Source organism: Aptenodytes forsteri, unplaced genomic scaffold, assembly GCF_000699145.1.
Source record: "Aptenodytes forsteri isolate BGI_AS27 unplaced genomic scaffold, ASM69914v1 Scaffold413, whole genome shotgun sequence".
Lineage (NCBI taxonomy): Eukaryota > Metazoa > Chordata > Aves > Sphenisciformes > Spheniscidae > Aptenodytes > Aptenodytes forsteri.
In genome coordinates, this window is record NW_008794372.1 from 159,277 (window position 1) to 179,427 (window position 20,151).

Sequence of the window (20,151 nt, forward strand, 5' to 3'; positions counted from 1 at the left end):
CCCTGAAGTCCCTTTTGATCACTGCAGGACTTCTCTCTGCAACCTCATCACTGCCAGCCTGTATAACCAGCAGCGGGTAGTAGTCAGAAGGCCGTACCAGACCAGGGAGCTTCCTAGTGATGTCTCTGACCCGGGCCCCAGGGAGGCAGCAGACTTCCCTGTGGGACGGGTCTGGTCGGCATACTGGGCCCTCTGTTCCCCTCAGAAGGGAATCGCCTACGACAATTACCCTCCTTTCTTTCTTAGCAGCGGCAGTCATAATGTGTGGGGCTGACTGCCTCACCCTAGGGAACCTCCTGGATGGACCTTCCTCTACATCCTCGTTTGCCTGGCCCTCAAGTTCCAAGGCCCCATATCTGTTCTGTAAGGGCAACAAGGAAGGTGAGGGAGGCCAGGCGGGGGTTCGCCTGGCACCCCGAGCAGGGACCTGTTTCCATCCCCCCCCGTCGCTTAGGTCCCCTCCTTCTGCCTGGTGGCAAGAGGGCAGGGGATCCTCTGCTTCTTGTGGAGCTGCATAAGTTGTGCTGCATAAGTACACTAGTTTCAGTGTTAAATATCCCACTTAAAAATAGAACTCAGAATATTTATCAATATCCCACTTTAGATCTAAACCACTCTGCTTTTGTAAAAGCGTTTTTTTTTTCTCCATTTTATTTTTAGCATGCTTTGATGAAATTATTACTGTGAATGATTTCGTGGGAATATTAAATGTCACTCATAGGTCAGTCGTTAATTGAGCTCAGTATGTTTTTCTTGTAGTAACTTTTGAATACCAGGTGTACAAAATTTACACTGTTAATAAACTAAAATTAATATTCTGATCCCTCCTTAAAAGTTGTCTACACTAAGATGTTGATTTTGTGCAGATTTTAAACGCTGTTAAAGGCTTGAACAGGCTGAAATTCTGTTGAACGCTTGTAGGCTTAAAAATTAAACACTTCTATGCAGTGACAAAAATCCAAGCTGTCTTTCTCCCAACACTCTTCCCAAAACCCACAGTATTTCAGGTTTTCCAGTTTAGCTAGAGGTTTTTCACTCCGATAAATTACAAGGAAAAAAAAGATTCTATACAAAGGTAACAAAATTCGGCTTCAAAACAGCTTTATTAGCATATTGTCCATGATAGCATAACACATCGTACTGGCTAACAGCTCAATTCAATGGCCAAGACAGTTTTTTTTAATTTAAAAACAACAACAACAAAACAACCAAACCAAACCCAAAAAACCAAAACCCAAACCAAAAAAAAAAACCACCAAAAAAACCAACCCCAAGAAAACCAACCACAAAACCACCATACACACACCCTCCTTGTTGACTTCAGCTGAATTTAGTTCACATCAAATTTTTAACCGCAGCAAAGCCAAGTTTACACATATTGTTAGAACTTTTTAAAACCAAGCTTAGACCTCAGAGTATCAGCTACAGAATACATACTGGACCACAGCCAACTATTACACTTATCCAGCATTAAAGTATGGGTTTTTTCTGTCTTTTTAATTGCCAGTCCTAAGTAACTAAGATGTGTATTGGTGGGATTGGAAGAACCATTGTGTCACCCTAGTTGACTTTCTGCGCAACAGGAAGGTAGTAACTCTACACAGATGTCTGCAATAAAAACTTCTTCAATTTCAGTTTACAAGCCAGACAAACACCAATGCTTTTTAATGTTTTTTTTCCCTCCATATGGCTCATTAAAAACTGTTTTTCCTCAGTATTTTATTTGCTGTTTTTGAAATTCCTATTAAGCTACATATTAATGCATGGTTTATTTACTAAAAACCCCAACAACCACCACCATCCCCCCCCCAAAATCTATCCAAACCAATGATTTGTTACACCAGCTTATCGGTACCATTTCCACTGTCCCCCATTGATGTACCACATACTCCTAGCAGAAGACTGACATTTTCTGTTAAAGACACTGAAATAGACCATCTTACACCATGTTTCAGATTACTCCATTCAATGAAATCTGTGCTTCTATAAACAGCATGGGAATGCAAATTCGACAACAGAAGAAGATGCTGATCACATATCTACAGGATCTCAAACACAAGTTTTTTGTTTTGGTTATTTAACCAAATATCTCAAAATACAATTTTAAGAGTAAAATTTCGTAGACTTTTTAAGCTAATTTTCTGGAGGATTGCAGTCAATAAGCTCTCTGAATTTTAGATTAAGACTAGCTAGTTTTCTTGAGCATCGCCATAGCTGCTAGGATGTGGGTAGAGATTAACTGAAAAACCAAAAGGATCTCTTTTCTGGAGGTTCATAACAGAATTTGAATTCAAGGAAGACAAGAATAAATGTTATGCCTTATTACTGGCCTACTCTTGGAATGACTTTAATATTCACAATGAATTTGTTTGCAACTAGCAACTGAAGAATATTGCTTAGAAACTTGAGTCATGAATTAAAAAGTAACACTTCAGTAAAGCTTTTTAAAAATATTTACATCATCTCTCCTGCAAATGTAGTTTTATCATTCAACTCGGCCATTATAAGTTTGATCAAAATATTATTTGAGTCACATCACAGGGTAAAAGAGTAAAAACAGGCTTCAGTTAAATCTAAAATATTTATTGCAGACAATACAAAATGGATCAAATCCTGTCTGAAGCTGCCCAGGATAGAGCAATGTAGAATCCATCTATTTGTCCATAGGAAATGGCAACAATATGATTTTATATTGCAGAGAATAGTATTGACAGTAATTCTAAAAAATAAGCAAAGTAAAAAACAAACAAACAAACCAACCCAAACCTACACAACCAAGAAGCCCCTCCTCTAAACCCCCAAATCCATTCAGCGCATCCCAAAGAGTAAATCAAAACTGTTTTACTGGCTCCAAAATTTCATTTGGTCTTCTAGGAAAAGATCATTATAAATGTGGAGGGGAAAATAAATAAATAAATAAATGAATTTTTTAAAAATTGATTGCATCATTTACTACAGTTCTGATAAAATAATTTGTACAGCGTTGGTGCCTTTTAAAAGCTCTAAGAACATAAAATATTTGGTTTATGATTATATTGAATATTAGATTAACAATACTAAAATCCATCAGCAATACTTTACAGAGTAGTGGCTTTGTTTGACTAAAAAGTAAAACTGGATTCTGGTGTCAGATGGAATGACTCCACATGCATCTCTAGTGGCATCACTGATTTAAGGCTTAATTTACTCTCATGCAGCATCTCTCTCTACTTCCTCCTCTAAGCAAATCACACCATGAACTGGATCAGAGAACTGATCCAGCTGAAAAAAAAATATCATTGCAGAAAAAAATTGATATATGGCTCATAACATAACTACACAAGTAACTATGCCAGCACAGCAACAACTATGAAACTCATGAGAGGCTGCCTCAAAAATCTACAAACAAAGCTTACTTTCACTCTTCAAACCCAACCTATCCTAACATAAGGATAACCTCATTATGCTCTGCCGTCTTCCCATCAGCTTCCTTATTCCCATCCCATGTGCCATGACAAGTTCTCCAACAACTGACTTGCAGGGAAAAATTAAGTGTAACTGTAGCAATAAGAACCAGGGAGTAGGACCCAAAACAGACCAAGTACCATTGCTGATGAAACGACCATATCTGTATATAAATGTGGCTACCTTGCATTATACGCCCACTCCTGGAATCAGCTGTGAAGTTAGAGTTGTAAGACTTTTTAAAAAATCAAACGACATTAAAAATAAAAGAGACACTTTCCCAATGGAAATAAGTTTTTCTCTATTCTATCTAGTTCTCTCTTCTCTGTTCTATCTTGTTCAGAAACCCATAATTACAGAACACCAAGAGTACAAATATGGAGGATGATTTCATAGAGAAGCAGCAATTTCTTCTATTTTGAATAGATTTCCCTGCTATTATGACTTAACACACAGCATACAGATCATTTAAGAAGCCATGTCATGTGCTAGCTGAAATGCGATTACTATATTACACATCCAGTAACCTATCAGAGCTTCAAGCAAGTTAGAAAGAAATTGCATAGATATGATCACAAGAGTAAGCAGTAACCTAGAAAACCGATATATGTCAACCAGGCATCCCAGGAAGGGAAGTCCCTGTATGAATTACTGAACACGTACAAGACTGTAGAGTACAGCACAGTCATTTGGACAACTTATTCGATGTAAGATGGGACATGGGATGTCACCACACATGACTATCTTATGTGTATGAAACAGACTGAGCAAGTTTCTTAACTGCTCTTATTTTTTTAAAATCCTAAGAAAATCCTACCTAAAGCCTGTAATTTCATTTTTTTGGCTAGTAGAGAAACTACAGCCCATTTAAAAAGTCATTAGGTGTGAGCTGTCCATCAGGAGTTATACTAGACATTTTGCTCTGCTGCAGAGAACCATTTTCTGAAGGAGCATATAAATAGGAAGAAGGGAGGTTGGGGGATCTCCAGCCTTGGAGGTTTTCCACACTTGGCTAAACAGTCACTTCTGACCTGATTTAGCTTTTAGCAACATTCATGCTTTCAGCAGGTGGTTGGATGGATGACCAACCTTCACTAAATACTAGGTTGGCTAGATAACAACCTGACACTAACGGCTGTGTGTGTGAACTTTGAAAAAAACCATGCCTAGATCACCTGGTAAATTCATGGCTCTTTGAATCTTCCAGTCAACTTAAGATCCTAACAGTCCTGAAGCTCCTATGCAGAATTAATCAGCCTTCACCACTGGGAGAAGAAAGCTTCCATCTGAAGCACTCAAGTTTTTTTTAGACTCAGACAATTGTCCCTTATTATCCAATTATTTACTGATTGCCACATTTGAAACAACATATTCGATATCACAAAATCGGTTACAGCTGGTTGACAATCTTAAACTCACAAATTTGGAGAGCCAAATATTTTTCTTTTGGTTACTGAACTGTCGTGATATGTAGACATACTGTATGACACAGAAAGATACGGTGTAGGCATCTGGTACTGAGATACTAGGAAGTAAGGCACGGTATTGACAGAAGCTATTTTGTAACTGAACTTAAAAGTAGAATATGAAATGACAGTTCCAAAACAAGGTTGAGATCAGCATTCTTTCAGCACTGCTGGAACTGAGTATATGAAGAAACATCACCTGTCTTCCAAATACCCCAGCGCTGATTACTTCTCTAACGTTCCATTCAATTAAAAACCTACATACATGTGTAATATCAGCCACAAGATAGATATTTTATTCTAGAAATGAATCTCACTTGGATTTTTTTTTTAAATGACATACACAAGCATCATTTTATCACACCAGCACACTTCTGTTTTGTTGGAGCAGCTCCCAGACATAAGCCAGAAGCAAGTGCAGACGACCTTTCCCTTTCAAGGTGAATGCACCAACAGAAGTATTTGCATCCCAAAGTTCATATGGAATACTCAACTTCTGGAGACACAGCAATCATAGCAGGCATTAAGTTGCAGAAACCAATGACTAGAAGATCTGATTAGGAACAGCAAATGTTGTATTTAAAAAAAAAACAACAAAACAAAAACCAAAACAAAGAGCAGCTACAGGATAAGACTAGGTCCTGATATGACATGAACAAATAATTACCAGTAAGAAATTAAAAACAAACAAACAAAAAAACCCCCCCAAAACAGGAGGGAAGAATCAGCAGCTTTTGCACCAGAGGTAGGCCTCTGATCAACTTCCACAGGGGCCTATACACTAGGATCTATGCAAGAAGAGCAGCAGCATCACAAAGTTTCCCAATGACACCAATTTACTCTTGGTCAACTGCTAACTGCAAAGAACTGCAAAAAAACATATATAGAGTGAAAGGACAAGCAGCAGAAGGAATAAATTGATTTTTTAAAATTTTATTTTTTTAGATGAAAGGTTCAGAATAGTGGATGTTGTAAAACATTCTTAACCTTTCACCTGAAAAATAACAAAAACTGGAAAAGGCTTACAGAAGGGCTGCAGAGATCACCAAAAAAAGCTTCTATCCCAGGAAGACCCAGCAGGTTAGGACTCTTCAAGTTTCAAAAGACAATTTCCAGAGGAAAAAGATATCAATCTTGAGCAGAACAAATATGCATGAACTGTTCATTGTCACTTCCAAAATAAGAACTGGGCACCACTGAATGAAGCTGATGGGAGCCAAGCTTAAAAAAGAACGAAGGCGTTTCTTCATGCAGTGGATAGACCACCAGCGAGACTCCTTGCCAAAGCATGTAGCAGATGCTAAAAGTTTCTATGGCCCTAAGGGGAGACAGCACAAGTCTTGGAGGACAGTTGGAAGCTAGGACAGTTCTCAGAGAGTATCACATATGCTTGCCCTGTTCTTAGTCTTTCCAAGAAATCCACTCATGACCACTACTGGCAACAAGATACTGATCTGGACAGGCACTTGGTTTGAATCAATATGGACAGTTTGAAGAAATGCTGCTAACAAGCTCTCTTGCAAGAGCAAAGCTGGCAGGGCCCAGCAGTTGCTAGTTTTTAAAATTGAACATCTTATCAAGAACAGCAGATGAAGACTTAGGGAGAACGGTATAGCTACTTCTACTGCTTCCCTACTGCCAGTATTCCTATTTTTTATCTCCACTTCAACCACACATCATCATCTGAATTTTTGCCTTCACCCAATCATTGTAAGTATACTTTAGATGTATCACACAAAGAGATACCTATATGAAACAACACAACATTATCATCTGATTCTGCACTTCAGCCTTGCTATGTCCGCCAAAAGCCCAATATTGGCTTGGTAGGATCCGCTACAGGGGTAACAGCCAGGCAATTCTCAGCTGATCCAAAACACTGGGCAGGAGCATGAGCTAAACAGCCTAATAGCTTTGACAAATAAATGTTTTTTCTTTAGCAGAAATATTGCCTCAAACAGTATGCAAGTGATATACTAACCTAAATGAAAAGCTACTAGTCCTAACGAAGTGCAAATAAAAAGACAGTTTTATGAAACACAATGTGACAGCACCAGTTGCTATCGCACTGCAGTCTGTATATCTTCATTTAATAAAACTTTCTTTCTGGACTTATCAGTTTGATAAAGTAATTGCTAACAAGAATTTGCATCTTATTTATTTTCTGCAGCTTGCAAAACAGACAAAAGATTTTTAGCTGGAAGTCAAGAACTGAACAGCATCCTATACAATAAAAGAACATGTGCATCTACTTCGTTTACAGAAGGTGTATCTTGCAGTTTGACTAAATGAAGAGAAACAAAGTATATGCATATCTACCTACACATGGTAGGTGGGGCTGGAATATCTTAATCAACAGTGGGTATGTAACTGAATGGTTAGTATTCTAAGCTCTCGTAACTTCATATCACAACTACAGGTAAGGGCAATACCGATCACAACTACAGGTAAGGGCAATACCGATCAAATATATTTATCTGTAGAAACTGGATAGAAGCTAGTTATTTCAGCTGCTTATGAAGTAAAAGCATCATGCATCAGCAAAATCGTAAGTTTGCTTGTATCTTTCATACACAGAATTTTACAAAGTTATACACAGATTATGTGCAGATCCTGGCAAAGCAAGAAGCATCAGCACCAGAATCTCCTGCATTTCAAATAAATTCCGTACAAACTTGTTCCGCATGCACAAGAGTTCAATGGCTTCTTGTGAGAATAAAAGACTTCTTCCAGTAGAATTATTTACATAAAATTTATCCATTACAAAAGCCAGCAATTTTCACTTTATTGCAACTCCCTCAACTATTTGGTAAGTTAGCTGTTACCTTCACTTAGGAAGCACTTAAAATTCTCCCCTTTCAGTTTCACAGAGCAAGCATTTGAGGCCATTTTAAAAGGGCAAAACTTGGCACAGACCAGGGTCTACTATCCTACTTCAATAGGATTGCAGAGTGGAGGAATCAACTAAAGTTCACACGCAATCTCCGAGTTGCTCACCATCACAGCATTAACAGGAGTCAAATTGTAGCCCTGAGCAAGAGCCACACAAATAGTTGCACCAGAAGAAAAGAAGTCCCCCTTCTGCTTCCCCCCTCCCTATTCCAATGCAACCTTAAAAGCAGAAGTTGGACAATGGGTACCACAACTATGAAACTGAATTAAGATTCATTTTTCCTGGAGACATTACCACATACAACTGACATTTAATTCATTAAGAAAACAATGAACTGTCCAAGTTCCTTAACAAATCTCTATAATACAAAGCTGATCATGTCAAGACCCATCTAACTGTAATAAAAAAATGGGCACAAATTTGAATTGCAACCTATTTTAGGATATAATTAAGACTTCCTTTGACCTTGTTAATAGGGATGCTAAATATTAATTCTTAACTGTTTATGCTAAGGTCTGTTTCACATTTTCTCTTCTTTATGCCTAGCCAGTGACTAAATTATCAGGATATTGTGAAATATCCAATAGAGTTTTTCCAGTTATTAGTCATTACGTTAACAAACAAACAAACAAAACCAAAACAAAAGCTCACAAGCATACAGATCATAACAGTTCTCCTAATACTACAAATCTGAAAGTTCCTATCATCTGTTACCTAGTAATTATTTGGTCCCAATATCTCAGGCCTGCTTTAGAATAGTTTCAGAATAAGATTCCTGTAAAAAGTGAAAACCTGAAAGACCAGTTATGAAAGGGAACACTTACTTCAGTCCAAATGTTAAACTCACTGGCTAGTAGAGTTTAAGTGACATACACAGATGGAAGTTTAGCATGCATGTGTTTAGGGACAGAAGGTAAGAAAACGGAACACAGCTCTACACTGATGATAACACATGTATAATTATGTCAACAGCAGCATAACAAAAAGCTCTCAAAAATCTATCCATACCCAAACTAGAACACAGGCAGTTTTAGCTTAGTCAGGCTCAGGCGTACAAAGCCCTGTAACCATGGAATGTGCTATTAACGGTTTTCACTGAAGACTGGAAGTATTTAAAACTTTTTATTGTTAAACGAGTATAATTCATCCTGACCGAAAGACCAGCACAGAAGTCAATGGACACCTAAACTCCAATTAAAGCACAGTATTACTTTTTTTTCTTCTATATGTTTTTCACATTTATACAAAAACGGCCTATAAAGTTGGGCATAGAACATCCTTCCAAGTCCTTTCACCTTTTCTTTGTAACAGCCTTTCATACGTCAGATTACACCTTTTTAAGTATATCTCATTTCATATCCTTAGCTCGTGCAAAGCTGGTTGCTCTGACAATGACAAAGGTTTTTTAAGTAAAAAAATAAAAATCACCACTGAATTATGTGTGCATTGGATATTTAGGTCTACCAACTATATTAACTATACCATCAACACAGTTAGTAAATATGGAAAGCAATTTCCCTTTTACTCTATTTCTCACCATTCTAAAGAGACTATATAAATGTTGGAATGAAAGTAATTGCAGAGGACTTGCCAACCAAGCTTTTCAAATAGGAACAACAAATTAGAAAAAAAAATTTTGAAAAGTGAGATCCTATGAGAAAATATACCTGAGTGAGTTGTGCTTCTTTCCTTTACCCAAAGAATTCCATTTTGCCTATACAACCTACGCTTGTTTGCTTTCAGATAATGGTTTATTATGTCATAAATGTCTAATTTTACAACATATCCAGAAAAGGCAAAAAGTTTACTTAACATTTCAGTTATAACAGGTAATTAGAAAGGGAAAGGCATACTTAAAGCTGTAACACTATTTAAATAAACTTGTGTAGTGCAGACAGGCTTCCAACAAAGCTCTCCATAAATCAGAACCCACTGGAGATAAACTAGCAATGGTAAATGACCTTTACTTGACTTTCCTATAAAACAGATCAGCAGAAAAAAACTGGCTTCACAACCTCAGTGTAATAATCAATAACTAAACTTAACCACTAACACTGATCTAAGTTACCAAACAGCATGTCAGATACTCAACAAAAAGGATCTGGTCTTTCACTATGACACAGCAAAGTCTCATTAGTGAAATTAAAGCAAAGTCCAAGATTGTTTTCAAGACAGCTTTGTTTCCGTAGCAACTAGCGTGACTGACAGGCAGTACACTGGTAAAAGTCTTACTTTACAAGGCAGCTTTATATTATTAGCTTGACTTAACCAGCAATTTAGAAAACATAGCTATACTTGCCTGAAACACAGCCTGAAGTAACTTAGTTAAAAGCCAAAACACCAGCACAGTGAATCCCAGAAAACAGACTCCAAGAAGTACTTCAGGAGGCCATGAAACAGCGACGCAGCCTTTCAAAAACTCCTGTTCTCCAAATAAAACTCCAGTTTTACTTACCAAAATAAAGACAAGTCTCCCCCATGCTCTAGATTCCTACTTAAATGCTTAACAAAAAATATGGTTTAGCTGGTAAATTTCCCCAATATAACCTTACATCAAAATGAGGTTTAGCAAGCTGTTCGTGAGAGTACATCCTGCCATTACATGGTATCTCTCTGTTAACATTCCAATACACAGCCTCCTTCCAAGAATTTTGTTTCACATTATGCTAACCCCCAGACTGTCAAATTTCCCCTACAGACAATTCTGTCTTTCTCTTGGATCAACTACACAGTATCCTGACCATGTCCTAGGGGCACCTGCCAGAGGACTGCTACTCACAGAAAACTCCTGTAAATTTCCTGCATTCTACCAAGTGAAATTTTGTTTAGAATTTACAAGGGAAACGGAGTTATTTAAATATTAGGGTTTACATAATCATGCACAGCTTGTTTGTGGGAAAGAAAAAAAAAACCTTAAAAGAAGGGACAACGTTTACACAAATAGTGAAAGACAGTGCGTTCCACCATTAATGAGTTTTACTGCATATGTGTGTTTGGGTTGTACAAACAATAAATGCAAAGATGTTGGAATTTATAAAAACACAAGGATACAAAATTAATAGGAGAACTGAGTAGCTATCAGTTTCAAAAGGTTAAACTAAGTCTAATTACATCATCTGAATTTGTTCCCAGCTATGAAGACAAACACATGCAGTGGTCTGGCCACATATAAAAAGAAGAGAAACATCTCTAGTTTTGGCTGACAGCTCGCTATAGCTGTTTACCTCATTTTTGTTTTTTTACTTTGGTTGGCTGCAGACGGAGGTGCCTAATCTTAATCCAGAGCCTGACAGAAATTGCTTGTAGTTAATATCAGACTAGTTTTAACAGTTAATCTTGTATCTCAACCCTGAGTAACACATCTTGCTCTCCTGGGCATCATCCAGTAACTGCTTATGTCTGATAAGTGAAAATGTTTCTTTGGGAGCAAACTAGGAACTCTGCTTTAATTTTACATGTGACCCAGTTTAGGTCCTGCAGGTAAATATTTCAGCATTCCCAGTGCTAGTAAGTTTCTCTGGAAGTCTACTGTAAAAACAGATAAACTGAGTGAAAAATCCACTTTGCTTGCTCTGTGTCAGCTTTTAAAAATTTGCAGCTATTGTGCTGTAATTGCAGAAGGAAACTGAGCAAACTAAATGCAGGTTTTATATTCGGAATTTTAAAGGTAGTGATTTTTTTTCATTTCCGAAAGAGGAAAGATAAGAGATGAATCTGGCAAAAGTAGGTATGATTTCACCCACATATGCCACTGATCAGTTCAATTACGTTTACCCATTAGAAGTATTTTTTGCAAAAACTGGTGGGGTAGCGCCTGTCTTACTTTCATGGGAACTTTCAAATTAACATCCTCTTATTATTTTACTGCTTTCTATCGAGTGGGAATTTCCATGATGTGACTGATGGGTTACAGATTACCCTATGCTACAAACCAGATGACTACTAAAAAAACCACAACTACAGTTCTTTGCCATCTTCAACATACACAAGAAGAAAGGCAAAAGGATAAGAGAGTCCAGAAGACACTCATCTTGATTTATATCAAATTCTTGTTTGTCTTTAGAAGAGGTCAAGACCTGAGAAAACAGAAGTGGTTCCACAGCAGTATAATTGCTCCCACAGAGCTTGATGCTACTACTTTTAACCAAATACAACCTGACAAAATGTTTAATAAGCAGAATTGCAGAATTACCTTTTTTAAACATGAAATTCTGATTAAACCTGTATCAGAAGCCTCTTCTTATTACTGATCAGAAAGAATCTAAGAGTTCTCATTATAAAAGACTAGTAAATAAAGATCTCAGTCACAATTATAGCTTTCAAAATAATACAAGGTTTTCAGACGACAATAAGATAAAACTGATCTCAAATTTGATTCAGGAGATAGGAAAGCACTGCTATAAAACAGTATTAGGCATTTAAAGCATATAAACCAAAACTACACCAGTGTTCTCAACAGCTAAACCAGAAGTAATTTTGACCAATTCCATAAGGGAAGTTGGAAGGTTTAGTTTTATATGTTTGCTGCTTGAAACAACCGTATTTTTCCTCCTTAATGAACACTGTGTTAATACAACCTTATTTTTCCAAGCATGCCATTGCTTTCTCTCTCCATTGCATGTATATTCAGATCCTATATAGATTTGTAAGAATTTTATTCACATTAAATTTTCTACATCTGGCGCATGCTCTTCTACAGTATTAGAAGCTCTCAGCAGAGGTTTAATCCAGTCCTTTTTAGAGTTTATGGAAAGATTTCAATAGGCAGCAAATCAGACACTATAAAGCACAAAGATTATTTTTATGAGAGATATATTGAAAGACAAAACCTGTGGGAGCAAGAAAGGTACAGATCAACAGCCAATTTAAAAAAAAAAAAGGGGAAAATAAAAAAGAAAATCCTCAGAGATAATTTAATTATTAATTTACAACCAACTGCCACAGATCCTGTATTTTTCCCCAGTTCTATTTTCTTCTGAAGCTAATAAATGCCAATATGCTTATAAATAAAAGGAAAATACATTAGTGAAAACCACAGGGTATGTTTTTGGTTTACTTGAACTCACATCTATTAAACTGTTTTTGGAATAGTCTTATAAAATTACCTTGTATGGCAGGGTACTGAATGCACGGATATCATCACTTGCAATTTTTCTTAAGCAAAACAAAACCAAACACAAGAAAAGCACCGTGCCATTGCTTTCACTGATGCCCACCCACTAAGCTGCCTGCAAGTTCTCTGAATTCAGAGGACTGAAGATGTACTTTCATCCTCCTCCCAGCTCAGTCTCAGTGCTAACACAAATAAGGTTTGCCCTTATTCCTCCTGGGCCCTTGTAAAGATACAGAAATCTTTAGTACAACTGCAAATTCAAAATAGCTTGTATCATTGTTCTTTCACAGGACTCTTCAAGTAAGAGGCAGAAGGAAAGATATACACTTAGTAGTACTATGACTGTCTTCCAAGACAAAAAAAATCTTGAGTTGCCAAAAACATACCACAGCATGTTTTACTCTAAAAGCATATTAACTAATATTTCTTTCCTCCAGCTATGTTCTGAAACTGACAGTGCCCATTTTCCCCTGCACAAATCTCATAGCTTTTTTTTGTAGATCATCGATCTTATGAATATTTTCATACACAGTCAGAAATCATCAATATAAAAATGAAATTAATTTGACATATTACAAATAAAATTTAGCAAACAGAAAAATCTTCAACTGCTTTTTAGTACAAAAAGCATGAAAAAGTGACAAACCCATCAAAAGCAGTGGTCGCAGTTTTGGTTTCCAGCAATACAGCTCTTTTAATGACAAATTAGCCTGAACTATAGAACTATAAACACAAGAACTCACATTAACTCATGATTCTGAATATGCATTTCCCCAGTAAATTAAGGTAGTCAATAAAATATGCAACTGTGGCAGCAGTTTTTCCAATAAGTATCTTCTGCCCTGGAAGACTAAGATTACTTTGGTGGGGTGGGGAGGAAAGGAGAAGGAAGGGAGCAGATGATATTGGTGTAGTGGGTGGTTCCAGTCAGGTGCAAAAATGGGACACGAGAAAAATTTAGCAGCATTGCCGGATATTCTTCATGTGTGACATGAGAAAACAAAAGCATAGCAACAAACTTCCCTGTTATCTTAAAACAATTTGGTTTCATAACATCCAAAGCCATACCTCTGTATAGAGCACATAAGAAATGTGTAACAGCAATCTATTTTTAAGGTTTCTGCCAGATGGGTAAACACCTTGAACACACCCACAGATACTAATGAAAACCACCTTGGCCTCCTTCAGGAAGTCATTCAACACTTCACAGAAAAAAAAAGGAAGTTGTTGATAAACTGCTTGCAAGAACTACTTCCTGTAGGAAAAATAATTACAAGACTTGTTTGCTGGACAATCAGTTAACTTTTCCTCACACTACAAAATGGAAAGAGGTATTACACAAGCTTTGTAAGAAATAAAAACATAACACTAAGTTAAAACGATACAAGAGTAATTCTAAAATTGAGCAAAACTTTTTTTTTCCTGCAAGTTGTTGTCTGCTACTCCCATGGCATATTATCTTTTGCCTAGAGAGTGGTCCCCTATCTTTCTCCATAGTTCACTGAAATGTCAACCAGCAGCTGGCTAACAGGAAGTGGTTAAAAAGCAATGCAGTTGACATCGCCACACAAACCAAGTGAGTCTTTTTTACTGCATGTTTAAGAATGGGCTAAAGCGTACCACACAGCAATGCTGAGATGACTCAGACGTGACCACTTACTAACCAGGCAAGTCTTAACTTGTAAGTTCTATTTAAGTAGCAATTTCAGTAATAAATAGTATTAGTTTTACCAGCTGTACAGCAAGCATGTCCTAACTCACTGGCCAAAATCATCTGCATTTTCACTAACAGCAAGTTATACTCAGGAGTCCTACTCTCAACAGCGAGATGAATGCTAATGAGTCGAATTCTGGCAGATCATATATTGGGCATTCATACATAAAGGGGTCTATCTATCTAGATGACAGACTGATTTACAAGAGTAGTTCTGGTTTAGACCCTACACTACCACTCTCACCCTCTTTTAATATGTATGGACACGTGTGGTGTGTATATAAAATATCTGGCAAAAAAACTCTGTGCATGTATCTATACATACAGACAAGTATTTTCTCTCCCATACACACTATTTTTATTTCTTTGTGCAAACTACTACGCTTGCAGTGCTTGACCCGTCGATTAGTGGAAGTGACTATATTCCAGACTGTATTTAGTACAGTACTCAAATTTATATTATTCTGTTTGCACTGTAGTATATTATGATAACTATAACCATAAGGCTTACTGACATCTGGAAAAAATCTAATACTGTTACCTATTCTGCAAAGATCTTTCTAGAGCTTGATTACCAGACTGTTCATGGAGTGGCTACAAAACAGAGCAAATGGAAACAAAGAGCAATGCAACCAATCCAACAAAAAAGCTGAATACTTGGAAGAGACACCAAAAAATCTGCATACGGTACAAGGAACCACGTTAAATGTATTTAGCACCAGGAATCTTAGTAGTCATGCTTCAAGCAAATGTTTAAGGTATAACTAGACAAGATGTGAGTTTTAACGGGCTTGTAGGTATGAGATAGAACTTATCACTCAACACTGAAAAAAGCTTCTGAAATACAAACTTGCTACTCAGAAATAATTCTTACATTTCTTCGGATTTCCTGAACATACAAAGCAAACGTTTTGCTAGTACTTGGAATGTTTTTTACAAATCTTCATGAACTCCAATGAAGTTGGTGGATCTCACCTGTAGATAGTATTAAAGGTTTTAGGAACAACAAATGTTCTTCAAGTGTGAACAGAGCCTTCAGAACTGTCCTCATTAGAGTCTCCCATACCACAGCATCACCCAAGGAAAGCCAAAAGAAAACAGCCCATTAAGCTGTTTAAAATCTCCCAAGGTCAGCATGTGACCCAGCAGGGAGAGGTTCAAAAAGTACAGCCTTTATTTTTCTTCCTAACAACCTGGTTTGTTTCCACTCCTTTCCCCATCAAGACACATCCTTCACAGCTAGCAGCTCTTTCAATCATTTACTTTGGATGTCTGCTTGAGAACAAACGATCTTGCTCATGCAGATGAGTTTGCCAGACTTGTGTGTACTTTCCAGTCTCAGGCTCTTTATTGTTCTTGCTGAAACCTGACCCTTTGAAATGGATACCAGGACACCAAGAAAGGACAAAAAAAAACTTGCAGAAAAAAAGGAAAAGATTTTTTGTGGTAATAATGAAACTGCAGAAAAGCTTTCCAAGAACAGATCTTTCACTCTGATTTCACCTGAATGAGCATAATTTTAAAAAAATCGATTATAAGAGCGTGAAGACATTTTGCACCTCTTAAACTGTTGTTTTCTGTAAAATTGAGTGTTATCAAAAACACCCGTGACAGCAAAGCTTAAAAATCAAATATCTATTTTTCATGCTTCATAAGCTGCTCTTTAAGAGTTCTCACTAGCACAGTCAAAACAAAGTTTGCTTTTCATTTCAAAACTCAGTCTGTGCTTTCCTCAAGGTCCAATGAGCTACAGTTCTCAAATGGCATAAACTTACACAGTTCCAAAAGAATTCTATTTGTGCCCACTAAAGAGCTCACATTCTAGAATACGCTAATTTGTTAAACTCCACCAAAGAAAATATCACATCTTCAAGATCTATAGCTAAAGCTCATTTTCGCATTCCTAATACAGAATGATTGTTTTCAAAAAGTAACCTTCAGGCTCAAATAATGTCAGACAACTGCTGTAAGCTCTTTTCAGTTAAAAAAAGTGATGCCAATTTCTCTGTATGGAAACACCATCGCTATAGGAACAAGAAACAGTTTTAAGAAGTTCTGTCTTTCATTGCGGACAATGTAAATTTGTTTTTGAAGCTACAAACTCAACTACTTCAATCAAATGCACAGATTAATGACAATGTTTTAGCAAGAAAGGTAAGGATAAAGATGTTTTTCTTGGCTGAAACAAGTTTTACATAAATAACACACTGTGCTGCCCCTCCCCTCTCCCGGCCCTGAAAATGACATATAATGGGTTATTTAGAGACTTGCAGTTAAATAAAATGTTCAAGATATAGTCAAAATATTTGAGGGCCAATTATGTGTCTTGGTGGGCACACTTTCAGAAAGAAGGACAAGCTCCTGCTGTTTTAGAAAACTACACAGCATAAAAGAAAATGCTCCCTGATGGATTAGGTGTCAGATGGCTGGCATGTGTAACCTCTCTTCAGTTATAGAAAAGGTGATACTAATTTCACTGTGTGAAAAAGCTACAGCTGTAAGAACAAGAAACAATGTTAGAAGTTCTGCAATTTCCCTTTCACTGCAGGGAACATAGAGGAGTTAAGAGTTACAGACCCAAATACTGCAATCAAACATACATATTAATTTCCTCATGATTAAAGAGTAGGCAAAAATGTTTTGATTGTGTACTTACACAATTGTCCTTATTCAAAAAATAAGAAGTCCTGATATATTCTCACTACAATAGTTTAGTTACTCTATATTTTTACATCTGTATCATAGAAATGAGGCAAAATGTATTTTGATCTGCATGAGAACTCTGGCAAGATTCAGCAAATCCAAAAGTCACATTGTTTAAAAATCACTATGCACATTTCACTGATTTTTACAGTATCACTGATATATCACTGATATACAATATAATGGATAACATTCTTCAGATAAGATTAAGATAGGATAAATAGTCACAGAGTACCATGCAGTTTTCAGAAACAGCAGAGTTGATATGGGAGAAATACTGAAGTGGTAGGATCTCTTACTTAAAATCAGGAGCATGTTTTTAAAAATATGTATTTTAAACACAATGAAATTCACTAAAATTCAAAGACTGTTAAAAAAAACCAAAAAAACCAACAAAAAAACCCCACCAGAGATACAGCTAACTGAAAACAAGTTTTACTTACTTAAGAAAGTATCTCTGTCCAGATGGTGTCTTAGCCATCTCCCAACCTGGTGGCAAAGGTACATCATCAGGGATCTCAAATGAAGACTGGCGGAGATGTTGAGAAGATGGAGCTCCGGGTCCAGTCACTACTCCAGAGGGTGTAAGCGTCCCTGGAGAAACAGCTCCCAGCTGCAGTGATGCTGGAGAGGAATGAGCTCGGACATGCTGAGGGGTCAGGGCACCTGCTGTCCCTGCATCAGTGCTGGCCTGCCAGGAGTGAAATTATTCCCATTAAGATTCTTGTATTTCAGCAGAAATGCAGCTGTCAGAAGGCATTTCACTTTAAATGAATTGTTCAGAAGAAATTCTTAAGTTAGTCATTTCAAAGTTCCACTTATTTTCCAGTTGTTACTGTACAAGAGAGCCTCCAAGTAGGATGGTTAATTAGCATCACAAAAGCCCTTGTGTAAGTCAAGAAATATTAACTACAAGTACGTGTTAAGTGCCTTTAGTTTTATTTTGAAAACTAAAAGTTCTTACTCCTTGGTACAGGGTTAAGAAAAAAAAAACATGCCCACAGTCAGCAGACCTCATACAGCATATTGCATGGTTCATTACGGGACTGCACCCACCCATTACCATCGCACCCGCTTTCTGCTGGAGGAGTTAATTTCCCACTCTTCTTTTGAAATGGGGGTGTGGGGGTGCAAGGACACCCACACATACACCCTCTGCAGGGGTTTAAATGATTGCACAAGGAGAAAAGCAACAAAGAAATGCCAGCTGACAGCAGTGAGTTCCAATGGAGCTCAACTGAGCACTCCTGAACTCAACCATAAAAAAACCCCTATACAACAAGACTGAACACAAAATTTCCTAAACCACACTTTAAGGGTATCAGGAGCTTATAAAGACTCTGCCCATGCTTTACCCAAAGCAAAGCTTCCACCAACTGTTGAACCAGTCAGTCAGAAGTGACTCACAAAACCATTCACCAGAGTTACCAGTCATAAGTACGTAGAACTTCTTTGCCAGTAGTAAATACGTGTCCACCGTGAAACAGAAAAAGCAGCTCTGAAAACTGGATTAAAGTAATATTGACTTTTATATATATATATTTACCAATTAAATTTTGTAGATACACCAGAACAACATGGACACCTATAATAAGATGCATGTATCAGCCCTTGCCACACCTCTCTACACAAGGTGTTGCACCATACATGAGGCCCCATTTATATACTCTTATGGAGACTGGCAATTCTGTTTCACTACATCTGTATGCAAGCACATATGAAGTTTCACATATTAAATTGGAAACGAATTAGCTTACATTTAAACAAAATACACAAGTTGCAAATCAACTGGATTTGAGGCATTTTAATTCTTGAGAAACGGGGAGAATTACAGAAACTTAAAGACCTTATCTGTTAAACAGAGTATTTTTGTAGCACAACTAAACAAAAAGGAAAATTTTATTTTAAAAGACAGTCCACAATGAAGCAAATGATTCTCTGGCTTCAGCTGAATTTCAAGTTTATGTTTTAGGAACCACCGACTGGCACAAGGAACACTGATGCAACTAAATATGCGTGACAGATGAAGAGTAACATACACAAGCAAGATAACGCTAAGCTTAAGAGTACAAGTTGTATGAACGTCACACGTGTGAAGCGCATTTCAAACGCGATAGCTATTTAACTGCAGTTACTGTATTTAACAAGACACAGCACCAAGTGTTAGCTGAATGTATACCAGTTCACATATGTGCACAATGGAACCGCGATAGGATTTGCACAACTTAGAAAAAAACATACGTAATAACCTTATTCCTCACTGGATTTCAGTATGTTATTAAAGGTCCTCAAGTCAGAAGCAAGCAAAACTACAGAAGCAACTCAGCCCCACCCCTTTCTATTTTCTTTTCAGTCTTGCAGTATGAAGGCCAGACTGATTTTTCAAGTATTTGGAAAATGAATTAACTCCTAGGCTGAGAGAGTACGTGCCAAGGTTCAGCCTGGAGTGAACTTCTGAAGCCAAGTTATAAATCCTTCGAAACAGAAGTTTAATAATGGAAATGTTGACAGACCCTTAACAACAAGAGTACCAGGCACCAGTACACAGAGCAAGTTTCACTCCTACTGGCTACACAGATAAAGTGACAATAGCCAACAATAAAACCTATTTTATAGCTTAGCAACAAAGTTCATTACTTAATAGAACACTCGAATAGGCATAGCCTCCTTCCAAAAAGTTGGTAACAGCAGCCTAAACATTAACTTTCAGTCGTACCTGCACCAACACTTCGGTCTTGGCACAAAAGTCACTCTGCTTAAAGACCAAACGCTGCCGGAGGCCGAACGCCGGCCCTGCCCCGCATCCCCCCCTCGGCCG

At 37.3% G+C, this 20,151-nt stretch overlaps 1 protein-coding gene across 1 annotated transcript in view; it reads right to left on the reverse strand.

The window, feature by feature from the left end:
• YAP1 (Yes associated protein 1) overlaps positions 1-18,030 on the reverse strand; it is a gene marked incomplete at its 5' end in the record, with an annotated part of 95,474 nt that extends 77,444 nt beyond the window's left edge. The window contains one exon of the mRNA XM_009287730.2: positions 17,777-18,030. Within this exon, the coding sequence (XP_009286005.1) occupies positions 17,777-18,030 (254 nt within the window). The remainder of the gene's footprint in view (positions 1-17,776) is intronic.
• Between the last annotated feature and the right edge of the window lie 2,121 nt (positions 18,031-20,151).